General features: G+C 44.1%; 1 protein-coding gene across 1 annotated transcript in view; it reads right to left on the bottom strand.

Annotated features, from left to right (window-relative positions):
- LOC126162297 (juvenile hormone esterase-like) overlaps nt 1–16,483 on the bottom strand; it is a 71,102-nt gene extending 54,619 nt beyond the window's left edge. Inside the window, exons 1-2 of the mRNA XM_049918716.1 lie at nt 16,333–16,483; nt 4,004–4,144 (exon numbers count right to left, since the gene is read on the bottom strand). Coding sequence (XP_049774673.1) covers nt 4,004–4,144; nt 16,333–16,479 — 288 coding nt within the window. The 5' untranslated portion in view covers nt 16,480–16,483. The remainder of the gene's footprint in view (nt 1–4,003; nt 4,145–16,332) is intronic.
- Between the last annotated feature and the right edge of the window lie 1,055 nt (nt 16,484–17,538).

The raw sequence follows: 17,538 nt of genomic DNA, 5'->3' as shown, positions 1-17,538 counted from the left end.
GTTTTTGGTTATTTAGTACTTTTTTTCCTGTGTTGCATGACTACTATTATCACATTTTTTTTTGTTTCTTTGACTTTGTTGAACCTTATTTTCTCCTTAGCAGGGTTTATCGTTGTCGTAAGTATTTCCTGAACCGTTTTCGTATCTTGACAGAGCAAGGGTCTCAAGAAAGCCGTGTCCGGTCTTTGCGATACCTTAACTATCATTTCTTTGGTCGTCTGAGGATTGGGTGCCGCTTGAGTGGCCACACCTGCCCATGGTTTGATTGGCTGCTTGCACAGCCTTTCATTTTCTTTCTCAATCTCCTTAACTCGTCCCTCGAGCTTTGCGTGACCAATAGCCCAAGGGTCAGTTCATTTTTATTTGCCAGAATCACAGGCTGGCTTACCTTACAATTCCTTAAATTGTATTCCAGGTACTATAATATCCTGGTATGTCTCTCAGTGACACTCTCCTCAGTCTGCCGCAGGCCCCCTTGTGGGGAGGGAGCAGAAAGCTTAGATGCCCTTCCAGACGCACACGAATCGCTTGTCTCTTCGTCAGCCATGTTGAAATTAGACAAGCGAAAAAGATTGGGAACCCGCCTTTTGCCCCGGACCGGCTCCGCTGGCATTGGTGGCGGGGGGGGGGGGGGGGGGGTAACAAGTGCAGCTCGCCCACCGACCTCGCCCCTAGGCCAAGGGAACTTCTGAGCTGCCGGGTTTAGCACGTTATTGCCAACATACTGGTCCCCTCGGCGGCCCCATCACGAACTATTTCACTCAGCGCTCATCGGAAAGTACATCCCGCACTCCAGAGAAGAGGATGCACTACTCGGCCTCTGCCGCCTTCTAGCCTGAGCTTCCACCCCTCGGCCAAGGACGCACTCCTACTCAGGTGGTTTTCCGGTCATTCAGCATCAACGCGTTTGCACGATATCAGATTCGAACACCATAAGAACTGTCTTTTGGTATGAATAACTGTGTCACGTCACTCAATGAACAGAAACTGATTCACGAGTGCCACTGTGTAGTGCGTCGTCTTAACCAAAAGATACTACACCGTTAATACGTCAGTGTCGAGGGGTTTCTGGTCGTGCACACTCAGGTGCTGCAACACCACGAGACCAACCTACCGATGACGGCTCCGACATTGCAGGAGTCGTCGTCTGAAACGGATCTGGAGGTATTATTTTCAGTGCAGAATCGTCGCCACAGTATCAACAACACTTGTGCAATACAGGGAGTTGGAAAATTCCCGTTCGAAACTTCTAGGACTAATAGAGGGAAGTAATTACGTAATATTATATGGCCGAACGCGTCAACAGACTCTACAGAGCATCAGTTACAGGCGACTGTGCCTGTAAATATATGTATATACAGGTGATTTAGCTTTCAAGGATGATGGAGGAAGATAAATGTATCAATGTGAGATAAAGTTCCACTTTTCGGGAACGAAAGAGTGGAAATTTATAAGCAAAAACCGGTGTGATATCTCTGACAGTGGAATAGATGTACCGGTACTGTTGTTGTTAAAAATGCAGGGTACACAACTTTCAGATGAAGAAAAAAAGTGTGTAGTAGACGTAAGCTCTATAATGCATATCGTCTTCAGCGGAGGAGATGTGTTCCACACCAGCGAAGATGAGAAATTCTCATAGCCCCTCAGATATGCAGTCTAGAGCCCACGTTTACTAGACCTTTTTTTTTGTTTTGGACCATACTACCACGTCTGACAGTTGCTTACCGTACATTCTTAGCAACAACGGTACCGGTGCATCTACTGCACTGTAAGAGGTATCAGAATGATTTTAGCTTGTAGCTTTCTACTCATTCAGTTCCGAACCACGGAACCTCACCTCAAATTGATACATTTATTCGTCTCCACCATCCTGGAAAGTTTGTAAAATCTTCATAGAAACCGTTTACATTTAGTCTTCAGCGCCTGGGTTCGTAGTCAAAATATTATGTACTCTCTTCATTATATAGCTCCTAGAAGATTGTAACAGGAACTTCCGAACAACCTGCATATGCTGCACTACACAATTAAATAGATGTCTTTTCGAATTGTCTTGCATTCCGACGCAGATGCCTGAAATTTGGCTCCAATGTGCTTCCTCTGTAATGGTGCAAAAACGAAATGCGTCACCCTCTGGCACAATGACGCTTCAAAGAGCGGCGTGTCGACACATGCGAAAATAAGGACAGAGCTCGGAGATTCATTGTGAACTGCAGATGGACTAATAATGTCACATTGCACCAAATTTCGTCACGATTCTGCCCAACGGCACTGGTGATGTGTTACACGACGGGAATTTCGTCGTACTACCTCTTATCCATATTTCACCCCTCCTGCTGACGTTTACGCGATAGAGATGAGAGTAGCGATTCCCGGTGTAGAAGACACGCTGTTTCTTATCGGTGTGCGAGAAAAATGTTTCAGACGCATTGCCGCTCCCAAAAGACACGAAGAGGCCTCAGGAGGTGGCATAAAGGACGTCAATGGAACGACCACTTTTCATGGGACGGTGATTCCCACACAATGTGCAGTCGGAATCGACACTTCACTGTGCCATTATTTTTGACACGGCTGACGCTTTCCTCCGTTTCCCCCCAACCCAGATGATTCTAGCATTGTCCGAGGATATCGTGAACCTGGAAAGTCATTTAGCGTGACCGCTTCCCTTTGGACTGTATTGCGACCACCGTTGTCTAAATTTTTCATCCATATGGACAGCCTCACAGAACTCAGTTGCCGCATGTCATGCTGAAAGAGATGGGTATTTCTCCAATACCGTGGCTAGTGCGTCATACAGATGTGATCCCTTTTGAACATACCTTTAACTCACTACACAAAGTATTGCGAGGAAATTGGTAACTTCTGACATGTTCAAAAGCAGAAGAATGCGGTTCTGAAGACATGGACTGTGGCCTATAAGAACAGTAGAGCACAAGGGATTATTTTTAGGAAATATGGTGCGAAATTGTGATTTAGTGTGTCTCAGTGCGTGATGCGCCAGCCTCACGGCAGACAGCGGACGAAGGGTGGCCGGCGCTGGTGACACAGTTTTGCAACGAGCGTCGGTATGTGTGTACATGTGTGGCAGCCACCAACAGCCAGGATGCAGCATTAGCAGAATTACGCAAGCGCGGGCCGCGTGTGGCGCGGTTGCGTCAGCCAACTCATTGAGAACATTCTAATAAAAACGGAGTCACGTAACCAGCGGATTCAGCAGCCATCTGCACTATTCAAGGGCATCAGAGGTGGGTGTCGGCATCGGTTCGACCGGTTGGGCGTTCGGTCTCTGTTACGTCATCGTCATCAGTGACGCTGTCCTGAGGACCGGCCGGTGGAAGGCGTTGTCCGCTGCTGCACCGGCGACTCCCGGCGTCGTCATGAGCCACCATGTCTGCAGGGGGCGAGATGGGCCAGGCCTCATGCTGCTAACCTCCTACCTCCTGTATAGCCACTGACTGAGCCCAGCGTCGCGTTCCTTGGGCTCCGTGCATCATCGCGTCTCCGCCACGACACGAGTGGTGGGGCTGAGCTACCGGAAAAGATATTGGAAGAACCAACAATAAAGCGGAAGATTCCTAAAAACAGCCACCTTCTTCTATCCAGCCACGCCCTACAACCCGACCATGTCACCTGCTCCGGTCATCCTATAACAGAACACTACAACATTTTTACAAAGTAATTTGACGTGTCATGATGACCAAGCAGTGTTTTATTGGACAGGAGATTTTGTTGCGTAACCTTTTCAGACTTACTTCACAGGTGGAAAATTAATGTCTACCTTTATGCTAATAAAGAAACGAGTTACTGACCATCTGATATATCTCAGTATATTACAGTACATTAATTTTGTCGAAATCAACTGAAAGGCAATATTTACATCATGACTGACATGTCATATGGGAACTGTTATAGCTAGCGATCACTCGCAAACAGAGAATTTCGAATTTAAGATTGCAGTAAAAAGTATGAGAAACTTCGGTGAATAACAAAAATCATTGGAACTTACCTTAGGTGTGTACACATTGAGGTACAGGCAGTCCTCGTCTCCTTTGTACTGGTTATCCAAAAGTACGTTAATCTGAGGCGCCACGTTAGGATCAACTGTTGCATTTCGTATCCCACTCCATTTCTCTGGTGGTTCTGGAGACTGAAAAATGAAAACAAGTACATGAAATCTATTGTCAGTTTCGAAATGGACGAAGTGTCCAAGGAATAGAAAAGCAACTGGAATCACTCAACAGAGGAAAGTCCACTGGACCTGACGGGATACCAATTCGATTCTACACAGAGTACGCGAAAGAACTTGCCCCCCTTCTAACAGCCGTGTACCGCAAGTCTCTAGAGGAACAGAAGGTTCCAAATGATTGGAAAAGAGCACAGGTAGTCCCAGTCTTCAAGAAGGGTCGTCGAGCGGATGCGCAAAACTATAGACCTATCTCTCTGACGTCGATCTGTTGTAGAATTTTAGAACATGTCTTTTGCTCGAGTATCATGTCGTTTTTGGAAACTCAGAATCTACTATGTAGGAATCAACATGGATTCCGGAAACAGCGATCGTGTCAAACCCAACTCGCTTTATTTGTTCATGAGACCCAGAAAATATTAGATACAGGCTCCCAGGTAGATGCCATTTTCCTTGACTTCCGGAAGGCGTTCGATACAGTTCCGCACTGTCGCCTGATAAACAAAGTAAGAGCCTACGGAATATCAGACCAGCTGTGTGGCTGGATTGAAGAGTTTTTAGCAAACAGAACACAGCATGTTGTTCTCAATGGAGAGACATCTACAGACGTTAAAGTAACCTCTGGCGTGCCACAGGGGAGTGTTATGGGACCATTGCTTTTCACAATATATATAAATGACCTAGTAGATAGTGTCGGAAGTTCCATGCGGCTTTTCGCGGATGATGCTGTAGTATACAGAGAAGTTGCAGCATTAGAAAATTGTAGCGAAATGCAGGAAGATCTGCAGCGGATAGGCACTTGGTGCAGGGAGTGGCAACTGACCCTTAACATAGACAAATGTAATGTATTGCGAATACATAGAAAGAAGGATCCTTTATTGTATGATTATATGATAGCGGAACAAACACTGGTAGCAGTTACTTCTGTAAAATATCTGGGAGTATGCGTGCGGAACGATTTGAAGTGGAATGATCATATAAAATTAATTGTTGGTAAGGCGGGTACCAGGTTGAGATTCATTGGGAGAGTCCTTAGAAAATGTAGTCCATCAACAAAGGAGGTGGCTTACAAAACACTCGTTCGACCTATACTTGAGTATTGCTCATCAGTGTGGGATCCGTACCAGATCGGGTTGACGGAGGAGATAGAGAAGATCCAAAGAAGAGCGGCGCGTTTCGTCACAGGGTTATTTGGTAACCGTGATAGCGTTACGGAGATGTTTAACAAACTCAAGTGGCAGACCCTGCAAGAGAGGCGCTCTGCATCGCGGTGTAGCTTGCTCGCCAGGTTTCGAGAGGGTGCGTTTCTGGATGAGGTATCGAATATATTGCTTCCCCCTACTTATACCTCCCGAGGAGATCACGAATGTAAAATTAGAGAGATTAGAGCGCGCACAGAGGCTTTCAGACAGTCGTTCTTCCCGCGAACCATACGCGACTGGAACAGGAAAGGGAGATAATGACAGTGGCACGTAAAGTGCCCTCCGCCACACACCGTTGGGTGGCTTGCGGAGTATAAATGTAGATGTAGATGTAGATGTAGATCACCTGCTGTATAATGGATTGACGACTATGAAAATTTGTGCCGGACCGGGACTCGAATCCCAGATTTTCTGCTTATCGCAAGCAGTCGCCCTACCATTTGGCTACCCGTGGATGACTCACGGTCAGACCAAAACCTCCATACGTCATTACCCGAGCGTCTACGATATGTACTCTTATATTCCCGTACAGGGGAGACAATTTACTTGAAAGTCGCTTTCCCTGTGTCGGTGGATAAATACCACACTGCAGTGCCTTTGTAATTCCGAATTACGATGCAATGTTAGTTTGGACATGCTTCACGTATATTCTCGTACAGGGAAGATGTTTTAATACCGAAATTCGCTTGCCAGGTGTCGGCGAATTGCTCATTTACGTGCAAATCTGGGGTGCCATCCCAATACTAGAGAGCCTCGCAATACTGACGATTTGAGAAGGGGGAAACAGGCTGAAGTCGTGAATTGAAGTTAGACTAAGGTAACCCGTGCAGTTGTTTTGGTCGTATTGCTGAACATTTTGGGCAAATCCCATCGAGAGGTCAGTTTGTGAACAGAATCTGCACCGGAAACACTTTTGCAAATATGGACGGCTTTAGAGGCAGTATAGCTCAACATACCGCTAGGGGACTTCCAACGGCTTGCTGAGTCCACGCCATGTGGTTGCAGCTCCAAACCAGGCAAAAGGAGGTCCGACACGATATTAGGAAGTACCTCATGACTTTTGTCACTACATTGTACACGTGATTAATAATTTTATTCAAATCCATCATGTCAGTTAGGAAATACTACAGCTAGTATTCAACTTAGTTTAACCACTGTGTTGACAACACAATTTCGAATTTAGGTTGCAATCATTTTCTTATCTTATTTAACTTGTTTATTTGTTATTTATTAGTGCATCAATATACTGGACTTGGCGTGTGTCTGGCAGAACCAGTCATAGAGAGCTTGGGCTTTATGGAAAGAATCGCAGTGGCGGAAGACCGACCCAATGAGTGTAGCGGCTCACCTTGTCGTCAGCGTGTAGTATCCGAAATTTTACATTGTACCTTCTTAGTAGTATTTTTCGATGTCTGAACTCTTTGAGCGTTTGATAACTTAAGTACTATGAGCACTTTCTTATTATTTATTCCCTTTATTTGGCGCTAAGCAACCACAGTAAAATACAAAGGCGCGGTCTAAAGGCGCCTTGCCACGTTTCGCGTGGCTGCCCCCGTCGGAGGTTCGAGTCCTCCCTCGGGCATGGGTGTGTGTGTTGTCCTTAACGTAAGTCAGTTTAAGTTAGCTCAGGGACCGATGACCTCAGCAGCCTGGTCCCATAGGATCTGACCACAAATTTCCAGTTTCCTAAAATATAGACTTTTAAAAAATGAAACGATTACCAAATCTGCAAGCGTCAGGTGGAAAGACGTCTATTGCCCGTCACGAGGAAACGATAAAAACATATCGTACACTACTGCGTTATCCAACATGTGAACTGATAAGATAAAGCAAGAATACATGACAGGTTCATAGCAGGAGACGGCATTATCTCTATAAAGTAAGTAGCGAAGAGAATTTAATTACATTTGGTAGGCAAGTAATTATATTCTGCTGAAACATGTCTGAAGATACGCCCTTTGTGGTCACTTGCGCCTCTGTTGTGCTCCAAAGTGTACTTCTATCATTTCGCTGAGAGACTGTTCACTTCCCTGAACAATGTCGAACGACTTACTACACATAATTTTTAGTTAAATTAGAAAAAGCCAATCAAGAGATGAGAAATATTGTCTGTTCCTAGATAACGAATGCTGAAACGGAATTACACATAGAATATCTAGCAGGTAGGAAATGGAAATGATCGTATGGCGTGAGTGGCCGGGAGTTCCCAGGCGGGAAGTTCGGCCGCCAAGTGCAAGTCTTACTGAGTGCGACGCCACATTGGGCAACTTGGCGCGTCGACAATGGGGATGAAATGATGAAGAGGACAGCACAACACCCAGTCCCTGAGGGGAGAAAAATCTCCCACCCCAACCGGGAATTGAACCCGGTCCCCGTGCGTGGCATTCCAACGTGCTGACCATTCAGGCAATGGAGCGGATATCCTGCAGGTGATGAATCGTTAATGACAGAAAACTAGAATTATTGTTTTAACAAGCTAGTATCTGAATTCGGTAGTTTTTTTCCTTCCTCAACGTTAGCAAAACGAATAATATCCTTCTAAGAACCGGCTGAAGTAATAACAATGATGTTCTCCAACCATGTTGTGGGATAATAACATCACTTTTGTCTTTTTGAGTATTTTCTGAGAGAACAACTATTCTCTACTGGTGGTACACGAAAAATACTTTTTAAGATAATAACAGATCTGCGAACTAAATCGAAAAACAGTGAAACCTACAAGGTATGTATGCCTCCAAAGAACCTCAGTAACATCCAGGCTCAGTTAGGAAACTGAAGTCAACTCCACGAAGAGATTGTAATGACATTTGCTAATGTTTCGTTGCCTTCTTTTCGAAGACTGGTTTATCATGTGCATATTAACTGTAACCAATATCGAACTGTACCTGCTTACTGTATTCAAGAGTTTGACTCCCTCCGCAATACCCCTCCCCCCCCCCCTACCCACCCCGCTGACCCCAAAAACACACATGTGCCGTAAATATAATTTTTCCCCAAACTGGTGTAGTAACTCCTCATTAGTTGTTCTACGAGGAGCGTTCGATAAGTAACGTAATACAACTTTTCCGGAAATCTAGTTGATTCCAATCTGGATTCCAGTACACCATATTATTCCCCAATCTTCTGCTTACAAAACCATGCCACGCGGTGAAGCCGCGTGATTTGAGGAGCCATGTACGGATTGCGCGACCCCTCCCGTCGGAGGTTCAAATCCTCCCTCGGGCGTGGATGTGTGTGTTGTTCTTAGCATAAGTTAGTTTAAGTGTTGTGAAAGTCTTGTGACCGATGATCTCAGCAGTTTTGTCCCTTAGGAATTCACACACATCTGAACATTTTTTTTTTACAAAACCCTATTTTCCATCCTAATCTCCGTTCAACGCGACGGTCTTATGCAATCCTAGTCGGAGAGCCAGTATGCCTGCATGGTATCACTCTACTGGACGACGTCGGAGCCAGCGTCTTGCTGCATCAATAACCTCCCAGACATCCAGCAATTGCTTTCCGTGGAGTGCCTCGTTCATTGTACCACATAGACGGAAGTCAGCAGCTGAAACCTACAGGCTGTAGGGAGGACAAGAAAGAACAATCCAGTGATGATCTGTGAGCTTCTCTCAGGTGCATTGACTTGTGTGAGGCCTTCCATTGTTATGAAGAAGGAGAACTTGGTTTGCATTTTTATGACGACAAACACGCTGAAATAATTTCTCCGGTTTCCTGAGGGTATCTCGGTACATTTCCAATTTTGTCGTTGCATCATGAGGGCCGACATCAAACAGTATAACCGTTTCAGAGTTCCAGAGGGCTGTCGCCATGACTTAACAAGCTGATAATGCGGCGTTGAACTTTTCTTCGGAGGAGAGCTGATATGTCGCCACTTCAAGTATTGCCGCTTTGTTTCCGATTCGAAGTGATGAACCCATGTTTTATCGCCTTAGACTATGTTCGATAAAAGTGTCACCTTAAGCCTCGAGACGTGGAAGCAGTTCTGCTCAGATGATCCTTTGTTGCTCTTTAAGACGGCGTGGAACCCAGCCGGAACACAATTATTGAGTACCGCAACTGGTGGACTAGGACGTCAACGCTGCCAACAAGGACGTCCAGCTGTGTAGCAAGGTGTTCCGTCCATCGCCTAGAACGAGAGAGTCCACAAGTTCCAGTTGTGTGCGGCCGAATGGGGCGTTACAGACAGGCTTTCGCGACCTTAGTACGATGATGACAGACACCTCGACGAAAAAGACACCGTGTTGTTGTTCGCTGTCAGGTCTCCGGAGGCATTCTCCAAGCGCCTATGAATATCTGTGACGATCTGGTTTTCCGCAAAAAGAAACTCAGTGATTGCTTGGATCGCACCTCCGTTACGCCATTTTGAAGGCAGCTTGTAGCACCACCACCTGTCGGATCTCCATGAAACTACAATGAGTGCAGCAATAATATTCTACGATGTCACATAAAAAAATTCGCATTTTTTCAGCTGACACTGGTGCAGAAAAATAAGTATTGTGTGACTTATTGAAAGCCCCTAGCAGATCCCCATTTATTTTTCAACATTATGCTGTTGCACCACATTTCAAAAATTTTGATTCTTTTCATGAGTTCCGTACAAAGCCGCACTTAATACAAATACCTTCAGAAAAGACTACCTGATTCTTACATTTGTGTTAAATGTTAACACATTTCTTTTTTTCAGAAACACATTTCTTACTACAGTCAGTCTGCACTTGATATTCTCTCAACTTCGACTATCTTCAGTTATTCTATCTACTTCTTTCATTGTCTCACTTCCTAACCTAATTCCTTAGGCGTCACTTTAATTCGACAACATTCCACCACCTTGTTTTACTTCTGTTCATGTACTTTTTTTCAATCTCATTTCAAATCATTATCCATTCCACTCAACAGCTTTCTCAGTACCTTGCCGTATCTGACAGAATTGCTGTGTCATCATCAAAGCGCAAAGCTTTTGTTTCTTCTCCCTAAGTCTAATCACTTTCCCAAATTTCTGCTTGCTCAATTTACAAATTAATAACACGAGGGGGAGGGTACAATTCTGTAGGTTCCCTTTTCTATTACTGATTGTCTTTCACGACCTTCCACACTTGTAGCCACTGTCTGGTCTCTATACTAGTTGTACATAAGTTTTCACTCACTGTATTTTACCCCTGATACCTGCAGAATTTCAGAAATTATCACAGCTAACATCATCAAAAGCCTGTTTTAAACCTACCACTGGTACAATCGGAGATTTGACTTCCTTCAGTCTATCAAAAACAAAAGGTCGTAAGGTCAGTAGGCTATGACCTCACGTGTTCCTGCATTTTTTCAGAACCCAGACTTGATGTTCCCCGAGGTCGGCTTCTATGAATAATTTGTCATTTTTTGGAACCATTATATTAAGTCAGCGGTTCGGTAATTTTCACACCTGTTTGTTCCAGCCTTGTTAGGAATTTGAATTATCACATTCTTCCTGAAATCTGGGGTTATTTCATCCGTTACTTCGCATATTGGGTTCATCAGATTTGTCATGGCTGGCTTTCTCAAAGCAGCTAAGAAAAATTGTCTACGTCATCCGGCCCTACGTGAGGCGATTTCGTGAGAAGAGTGTTACACGAAGTGAGATGATTTGAGACTCGTTTTTATGGTGGGTTATGGAAATTTCAAGAAGAAAAATGCATATCACATCAAAATCAGAAAAGAAGAAACAAAAAATATTGAGATACAGAAAGAACTAGAGAATAAAGAGCGTAACATAGGGTATAAGTTTACTTTCCACCCTTTAGGCTTATAACATAGACACCATCCTGAATCCCTAACAGAAATATCGGACTTACCTTCTTTTAGTAAATATGTGTAGCTCCGGTTGTTCGTGTTTACATAATAATAAATAAATTTTTAATAGAAGTCGTAGTTCTTGAACAGAGTGTTTTTGATTGTATATGGTCCACGTACCTAGAATTAAGTATAGTGGTGTTTTCCACAATCTTTGCCTGTGAATACTGGAAGAGACATGGGTTTCAAACATTTTTACGAACCTTGAAAACACATAGTATCTCGACCCGACGCTCGACCTAATTCAGATATAAACTGCGATCTACCGCCTGGGCCTTGCTGTCGTAGTCTATCGTCCGCCATAAACTTCCAGTCGACCAGTTCGAAGGAAACGACAGGCTCGCTTTCAGGTGAAGAGAAATTCCAATTTTTTCGATAGTTTCTCTGAAATGTTTCAGTTCATAACCCGGCTGGTTCCTTTTCAAAGGATACAGCTGATGGCATGTCCCATACTCGATCAGCGAGGATTTGCGTTCCCTGTCTATTTTTTAATGCAGCAAATGAGTTCCTTAAATTGCGATCATTAAATTTGTAGGCCATATAGAGGGTATTGTTTGTAATAAAATCCCGTGTCAGCTGGAGTCGTCTATGCCCTAGTAAAAAAAAAAAAAAAAAAAAAAAAAAAAAAAAAAAAAAAAAAAAAAAAAAAACTAACTTTAAATGTGTGTGGAATCTTATGGGAATTAACTGCTAAGGTCATCAGCCCCTTAGCTTACACACTACTTAACCTAAATTATCCTAAGGACAAACACACACACCCATGCCCGAGGGAGGACTCGAACCTCAACCGGGACCAGCCGTACAGTCCATGACTGCAGCGCCTGAGACCGCTCTGTTAATGCCGCGGATGCCCTCGTCTACGGGCCCCTGAAACGATACTTTCCTTCCTTCCGTATCATGGTCGTTAATCTCCTCAATCGCTATCCACCCGGGACAGCGCATGTCTCCTGGTTGACAATCGCATGTCGGACTGTAACTGTTTTCCATTTTTATAACACGAAGATTCATCTGAAGAACTTTCTGAGTGGGACTCTCGAGAGTGTGATGGAGAAAAAATCTAGCGAGACCTTACCGATAATAGTTGGATGGGATTTGGAACTTCAGTCTTCCTGCCATTGTAGAAATGTCTCTGTGTATCTTTATAAAGTAAGACATGCACTTGTTAATGGGAAGTTGAGGTTTTGAAGCTTGTTTATATGTCCTATCTGGGAGAGTTTAGACGAAAAATCCAAGAAAGTGAGTCCTAACCACGATTTGGGAAACATAAGAGGTCTCTGGATGATAAACTTCAATGTAAATTCCAATACAGAACTAATCTGAGACTAAAATATTCTCTTCTAGGCGCTTCAGTCCCGAGCCACGCGACTGCTAAGGCCACAGGATCGAATCCTGCCTCGGGCTTGGATGTGTGTAATATCCTTAGGTTAGTTAGGTTTAAGTAATTCTAATTTCTAGTGGACTGATGACCTCAGATGTTATGTCCCATAGTGCTCAGAGCCACCTGAACCATTTGAGCTAAAATGTTACGAGTACATTCTGTTGCTGAGAGAGGCATTGTCGTTTGAAAAATTTATATTATCATATTTTGAACATAATAAATGTATTCATTGAATTCTTTCTAAACCTTTTGTTTTTGAGTCATCAGTTTTCTGACTGGTTTGAAGCGGCCCCCCCTCCCACGTCTTCCTCTCCCGTGGCAACCTCTTCATCTTCGAGCAGCACTTGCAACCTAAGTCCTCAAGTATTTGCTGCATATATACGAATCTCTGTCTTCCACTACAGATTTTATCCTCTACAGTTCCCTCTAATATCATGGAAGTTATTCCATGATGTCTTAACAGGTGTCCTATCATCGTGTCCCCTCTCCTTGTCAGTATTTTCCATATATTCCTTTCCCCTTCGATTCTGCACAGAACCTCCTCATTCCTGGCATCATCAGCCCACCTAATTTTCAACATTCGTCTGTAGTACCGCATCTCAAATGCTTCGATTCCGACCCTTCAGCACCAAAATTCAGTTGATCACTGCGGCTTAGATTTTCCTGTACTCTCTCCTTTCCTCATAGTCCATCTGCTTCAGTAGCCTGTATCACGATCCTGAACCTCCATACTGTCTTCTGAAATAGGACATGTCTTATACTGCTGTCGGCGAATTCCTTCTTTAAATGCTTTGTTTCATAGCCGTCTGACCACTTTCATTAATTTTTTTCGTTTACCTTGTCTCTTTCTGGTTTACTATACATCGAATTTCTACGTCTTCTTTTGTATCAGTTTTCAAAATGATCTGAAGCAGTAGGATTAACTTTAGAATTAAGTTAATGATGAAGTATTGGGAAGAGGGAAGACTTGGGTAAGTCGCTTTCCAAAGCACATCAAGTGTGTTCTCATTGTCGTTCTAGACAACGAGCGGAGGGTTATGGATTTGCTATCAAGTTTGTAAATGTAAACGAGAGCGAAGAAGAAGAGTGAGAAGGAAGAGAGATTTATCGCCATGTACACAACTCGTGAGAAATAAATCCTCTGTTGCCAATACGCCTAGTCACCTTTGCGTTAGACAGCGTTCTTCGTGATGAGCTTAACTTCGGTGAAGTCAAATTTTGTACGACTGATCAGGGAACACTGAGTGGTGGAAGCAAGTGTATGAAGATTTAGAGATTGCTTTAGACAAGGTTGACTAGAATATACTACGGAGAATTCTGAAGGCAGGAAGGATAAAATACTTGGAGCGGAAAGTTATCTACAGCTTGTACAGAAGCCAGACTGCAGTTGAGAGAGTGGAAATAAATGAATGGCAAGCTTTCGTTCATAGTGGAGTGACATGGATGTGTAGCCTATCCCCAATGTTATTCAGCCCGTGTAGTGAACAAGTAGCATAGGAAAGCAACGAGAAATTTAGAAATAGAGTTAAGGTTAGGGGTAAGAAATCAAAAGTCTGAAGTTTGGTAATGGCGGTGCAACTCTGTCAGAGAATGACAGAACCTAGAATATCACTAGATCGGAATTGGCAGGGACTTGAAAAAATGTAGCGAGATGAACTTCAATAAAAGTAAAACAGGGCTAATAGAACGTACGTGAATTAAATCAGGTGATGAGGGATTTAGGTGAGGAAATTCGACAATGTAAGTAGTATATTAGTTGTGATGTATGAACAGAAAAATAACTAACGACAGCCGAAGTAGAAAGGATACAAAATATAAATTGATAACAGTAAAAAAATGATTCTGAAAAAGAAAAATTTGGTAACAGAAAATACAAATTAAATCTTCGAAAATTTGGTGGTTAGCTTTGTATATAAGTGAAACGCTGTTGATAAACAGCCACACGGTAAATAAATTAAAGCTTTTGAAAGATGAAGCTACAGAAGTGCGTTGCATGTTAAATGGGTAGGTAGGTAGAGTTCCCCATTCTAACCGTAGACGGGCTAAGCGGGCACGACGGATCACCTTGTCATCCTCTGGAACGAGCCTGTGGACAGCTCACCGCTCTCCCGTCACTGTCGTGTTTCTTGACCTTCACACCGTTACTAATCGGTCGAATAGTTCCTCGACTGGCCCAATGAGGTTGTGGGTACACAGTGCCAGTCCTTTTATTAAGGAAAATTCACTGGCAATACCGGGAATCTAACGCGTGTCCCATCGCAGGGTATACAGCCGCCCTGGTCACACAGCTGCGGAGGCGGCGCAAGTTGGAAGAGCGGATAACTTACGAATAGTAACCGAATCGAGCTGATAAGGAAACAGATTTGTGTCACAATTCGAGCTAGGTGATAGGACAGATGATGTAGCATCAAGGAATCATCAATTTGATAACGGAGGAAAATGTCCGTAGAAACTGTAGAGGGAGTACTTCTCTGCATACTACAGTATGCAGGTTTGAACGGATATTGGTTGCACCAGTTTCACAGAGATAAAGAGGCTTGTACAAGATAAACTAGCATTCAAACTTGTATCGTAGCAGATTGCATACTTAAGCGTACTGAGAACCAAGAGAGGCTATGATAAGTAGACATTGACTATGGGGAAATCGGAACAGTATCAAAACGTTTGAGATGTAGTTTTGTAGAAGAATGTTTGAAAAAAGGTGGACTGATAAGATGAAATGGTTGCCAGCAGAACTGGAGGAGAAAAAACATCTGGAAAAGCTGACAAGGAGAGTCAGAAGGATAGGACATGTTTAGACATCAAGGAATGTCTCCAGAATGAGATTTTCACTCTGCAGCGGAGTGTGCGCTGATATGAAACTTCCTGGCAGATTAAAACTGTGTGCCCGACCGAGACTCGAACTCGGGACCTTTGCCTTTTGCGGGCAAGTGCTCTACCATCTGAGCTACCGAAGCACGACTCACGCCCTGTCCTCACCGCTTTACTTCTGCCAGTATCTCGTCTCCTACCTTCCAAACTTTACAGAAGCTCTCCTGCGAAACTTGCAGAACTAGCACTCCTGAAAGAAAGTATACTGCGGAGACATGGCTTAGCCACAGCCTGGGGGATGTTTCCAGAATGAGATTTTCACTCTGCAGCGGATTGTGCGCTGATATGAAACTTCCTGGCAGATTAAAACTGTGTGCCCGACCGAGACTCGAACTCGGGACCTTTGCCTTTCGCGGGCATGTGCTCTACCATCTGAGCTACCGAAGCACGACTCACGCCCGGCTAAGCCATGTCTCCGCAGTATTCTTTCTTTCAGGAGTGCTAGTTCTGCAAGTTTCGCAGGAGAGCTTCTGTAAAGTTTGGAAGGTAGGAGACGAGATACTGGCAGAAGTAAAGCGGTGACGACGGGGTGTGAGTCGTGCTTCGGTAGCTCAGATGGTAGAGCACTTGCCCGCGAAAGGCAAAGGTCCCGAGTTCGAGTCTCGGTCGGGCACACAGTTTTAATCTGCCAGAAAGTTTCATCAAGGAATGTCCATGGTACAAGAGTGAGCTGTAGAGAACAATTATTTTATAAAACACAAATTTGAATGTATTTCAGTAATAACTGAGATGAAGAGGTTGTAACAGGAAAACAAATAGTGGCGTGTCACTCCAAACCAGGAGAGATACGACTCAAAACATTAGTGCGTTAACAGATTACTATATCTTTACCAAACTACTGGATAGTAGTAAATGTAGTTGTTACGTGTGCTCACCTTGAACCTGAGAGGGCCGACAGGCGGCAGTGCATACGGGATGGCCTGGAAGGCGCTGTAGGGCCGGCCGGAGGGCGTCTTGGCCTTGCGGCCCCTGAGCGTGCCCTGCGGGATGGTCACCGTCACCGCGCCTCCTACTCGTGCCATGTCTGCCGGCCGTCTGACCCGGTGGTCAGCCTGCCGCGCCCGGTGTGGGTGAGATAGAGGGACACCGCTCCCGTTATCAGTGAGATATCAGTTCCTCGAAGGTTACCGCTGGCCCGGAAAGTGCATAGCCTGCACGTCACTAGCTTACTCTCATCTTAGTCATCCGCTTCAGCTTTAGTGTATCCGCCGCTTTTGATCTTCTTGTGACAGTAATCCACATTCCGAATTTGATGAATTAAGACAGTGGGTTTTACTAAATAAAAGTCTATGCTCATTAACGTTGTCAGTATTATGGCAGAACTACTGGCCCTTAAACTTGTAAAACACATAAACATTATTATGGCATAAATTGTGCTAAATGGTTGGATAGCCCAATGATAAGCACTTCAGTAAAACACTACAAACTAGATAAAAGTGCTTTTATCTACATACAGAAGATAAGGAAAGAACTAGATAAAGGGCGTCTCACTCAGAAAACGCCACTGAATATCTTTTGCTTGTGGGAAGATCATGTTATGTAAACTAAACTATTCCACTTTTCGGAATTAGACAGCTGCCGGATCATGGTCTTTCGAGAATCCATACAGTATCGATGGATGTAGGAGGGCTACACTCCACGCTACGCATTTTTCAGTCGCCCCATATGACTAGTGTCAGAGAGGACAGTATCGTAAAGCCAGGACACATGCACGGCTTGTCACGTAGAAGAATGTGTAATTAGATGAATGACGGACTTCAGTTAACGCTGGTCTATTCAGCACTTGCGCCGAGCGAACTCCCTCCGGCTAGAGCACATACAGTATATATACCGTTACAGAACATTCCAGTACAATGATTCTTGACATTTGTGGATACTTCTATAATGTACTCGAAACAAATATAGAAACTAAAATTATACAGGGCAGGTGAGTTTAGAACACACGACCCTCCATGCGACAGTCTGGTACCAGAACAATGATAGCATGTCGGCCAAGGTCTTATTAAGGAGTTCAGTGAGCCCGTTAGTTTGCGGATGGTAGGCAGTCGTCATGTGATGAGTAATGTTGCACCGACGGTTTA

This window comes from Schistocerca cancellata, chromosome 2 (genome assembly GCF_023864275.1).
Source record: "Schistocerca cancellata isolate TAMUIC-IGC-003103 chromosome 2, iqSchCanc2.1, whole genome shotgun sequence".
Taxonomy (NCBI): Eukaryota; Metazoa; Arthropoda; class Insecta; order Orthoptera; family Acrididae; genus Schistocerca; species Schistocerca cancellata.
The sequence above is the reverse complement of the archived record's forward strand: the minus strand, read 5'-3'. Positions and strand labels throughout refer to the sequence as shown.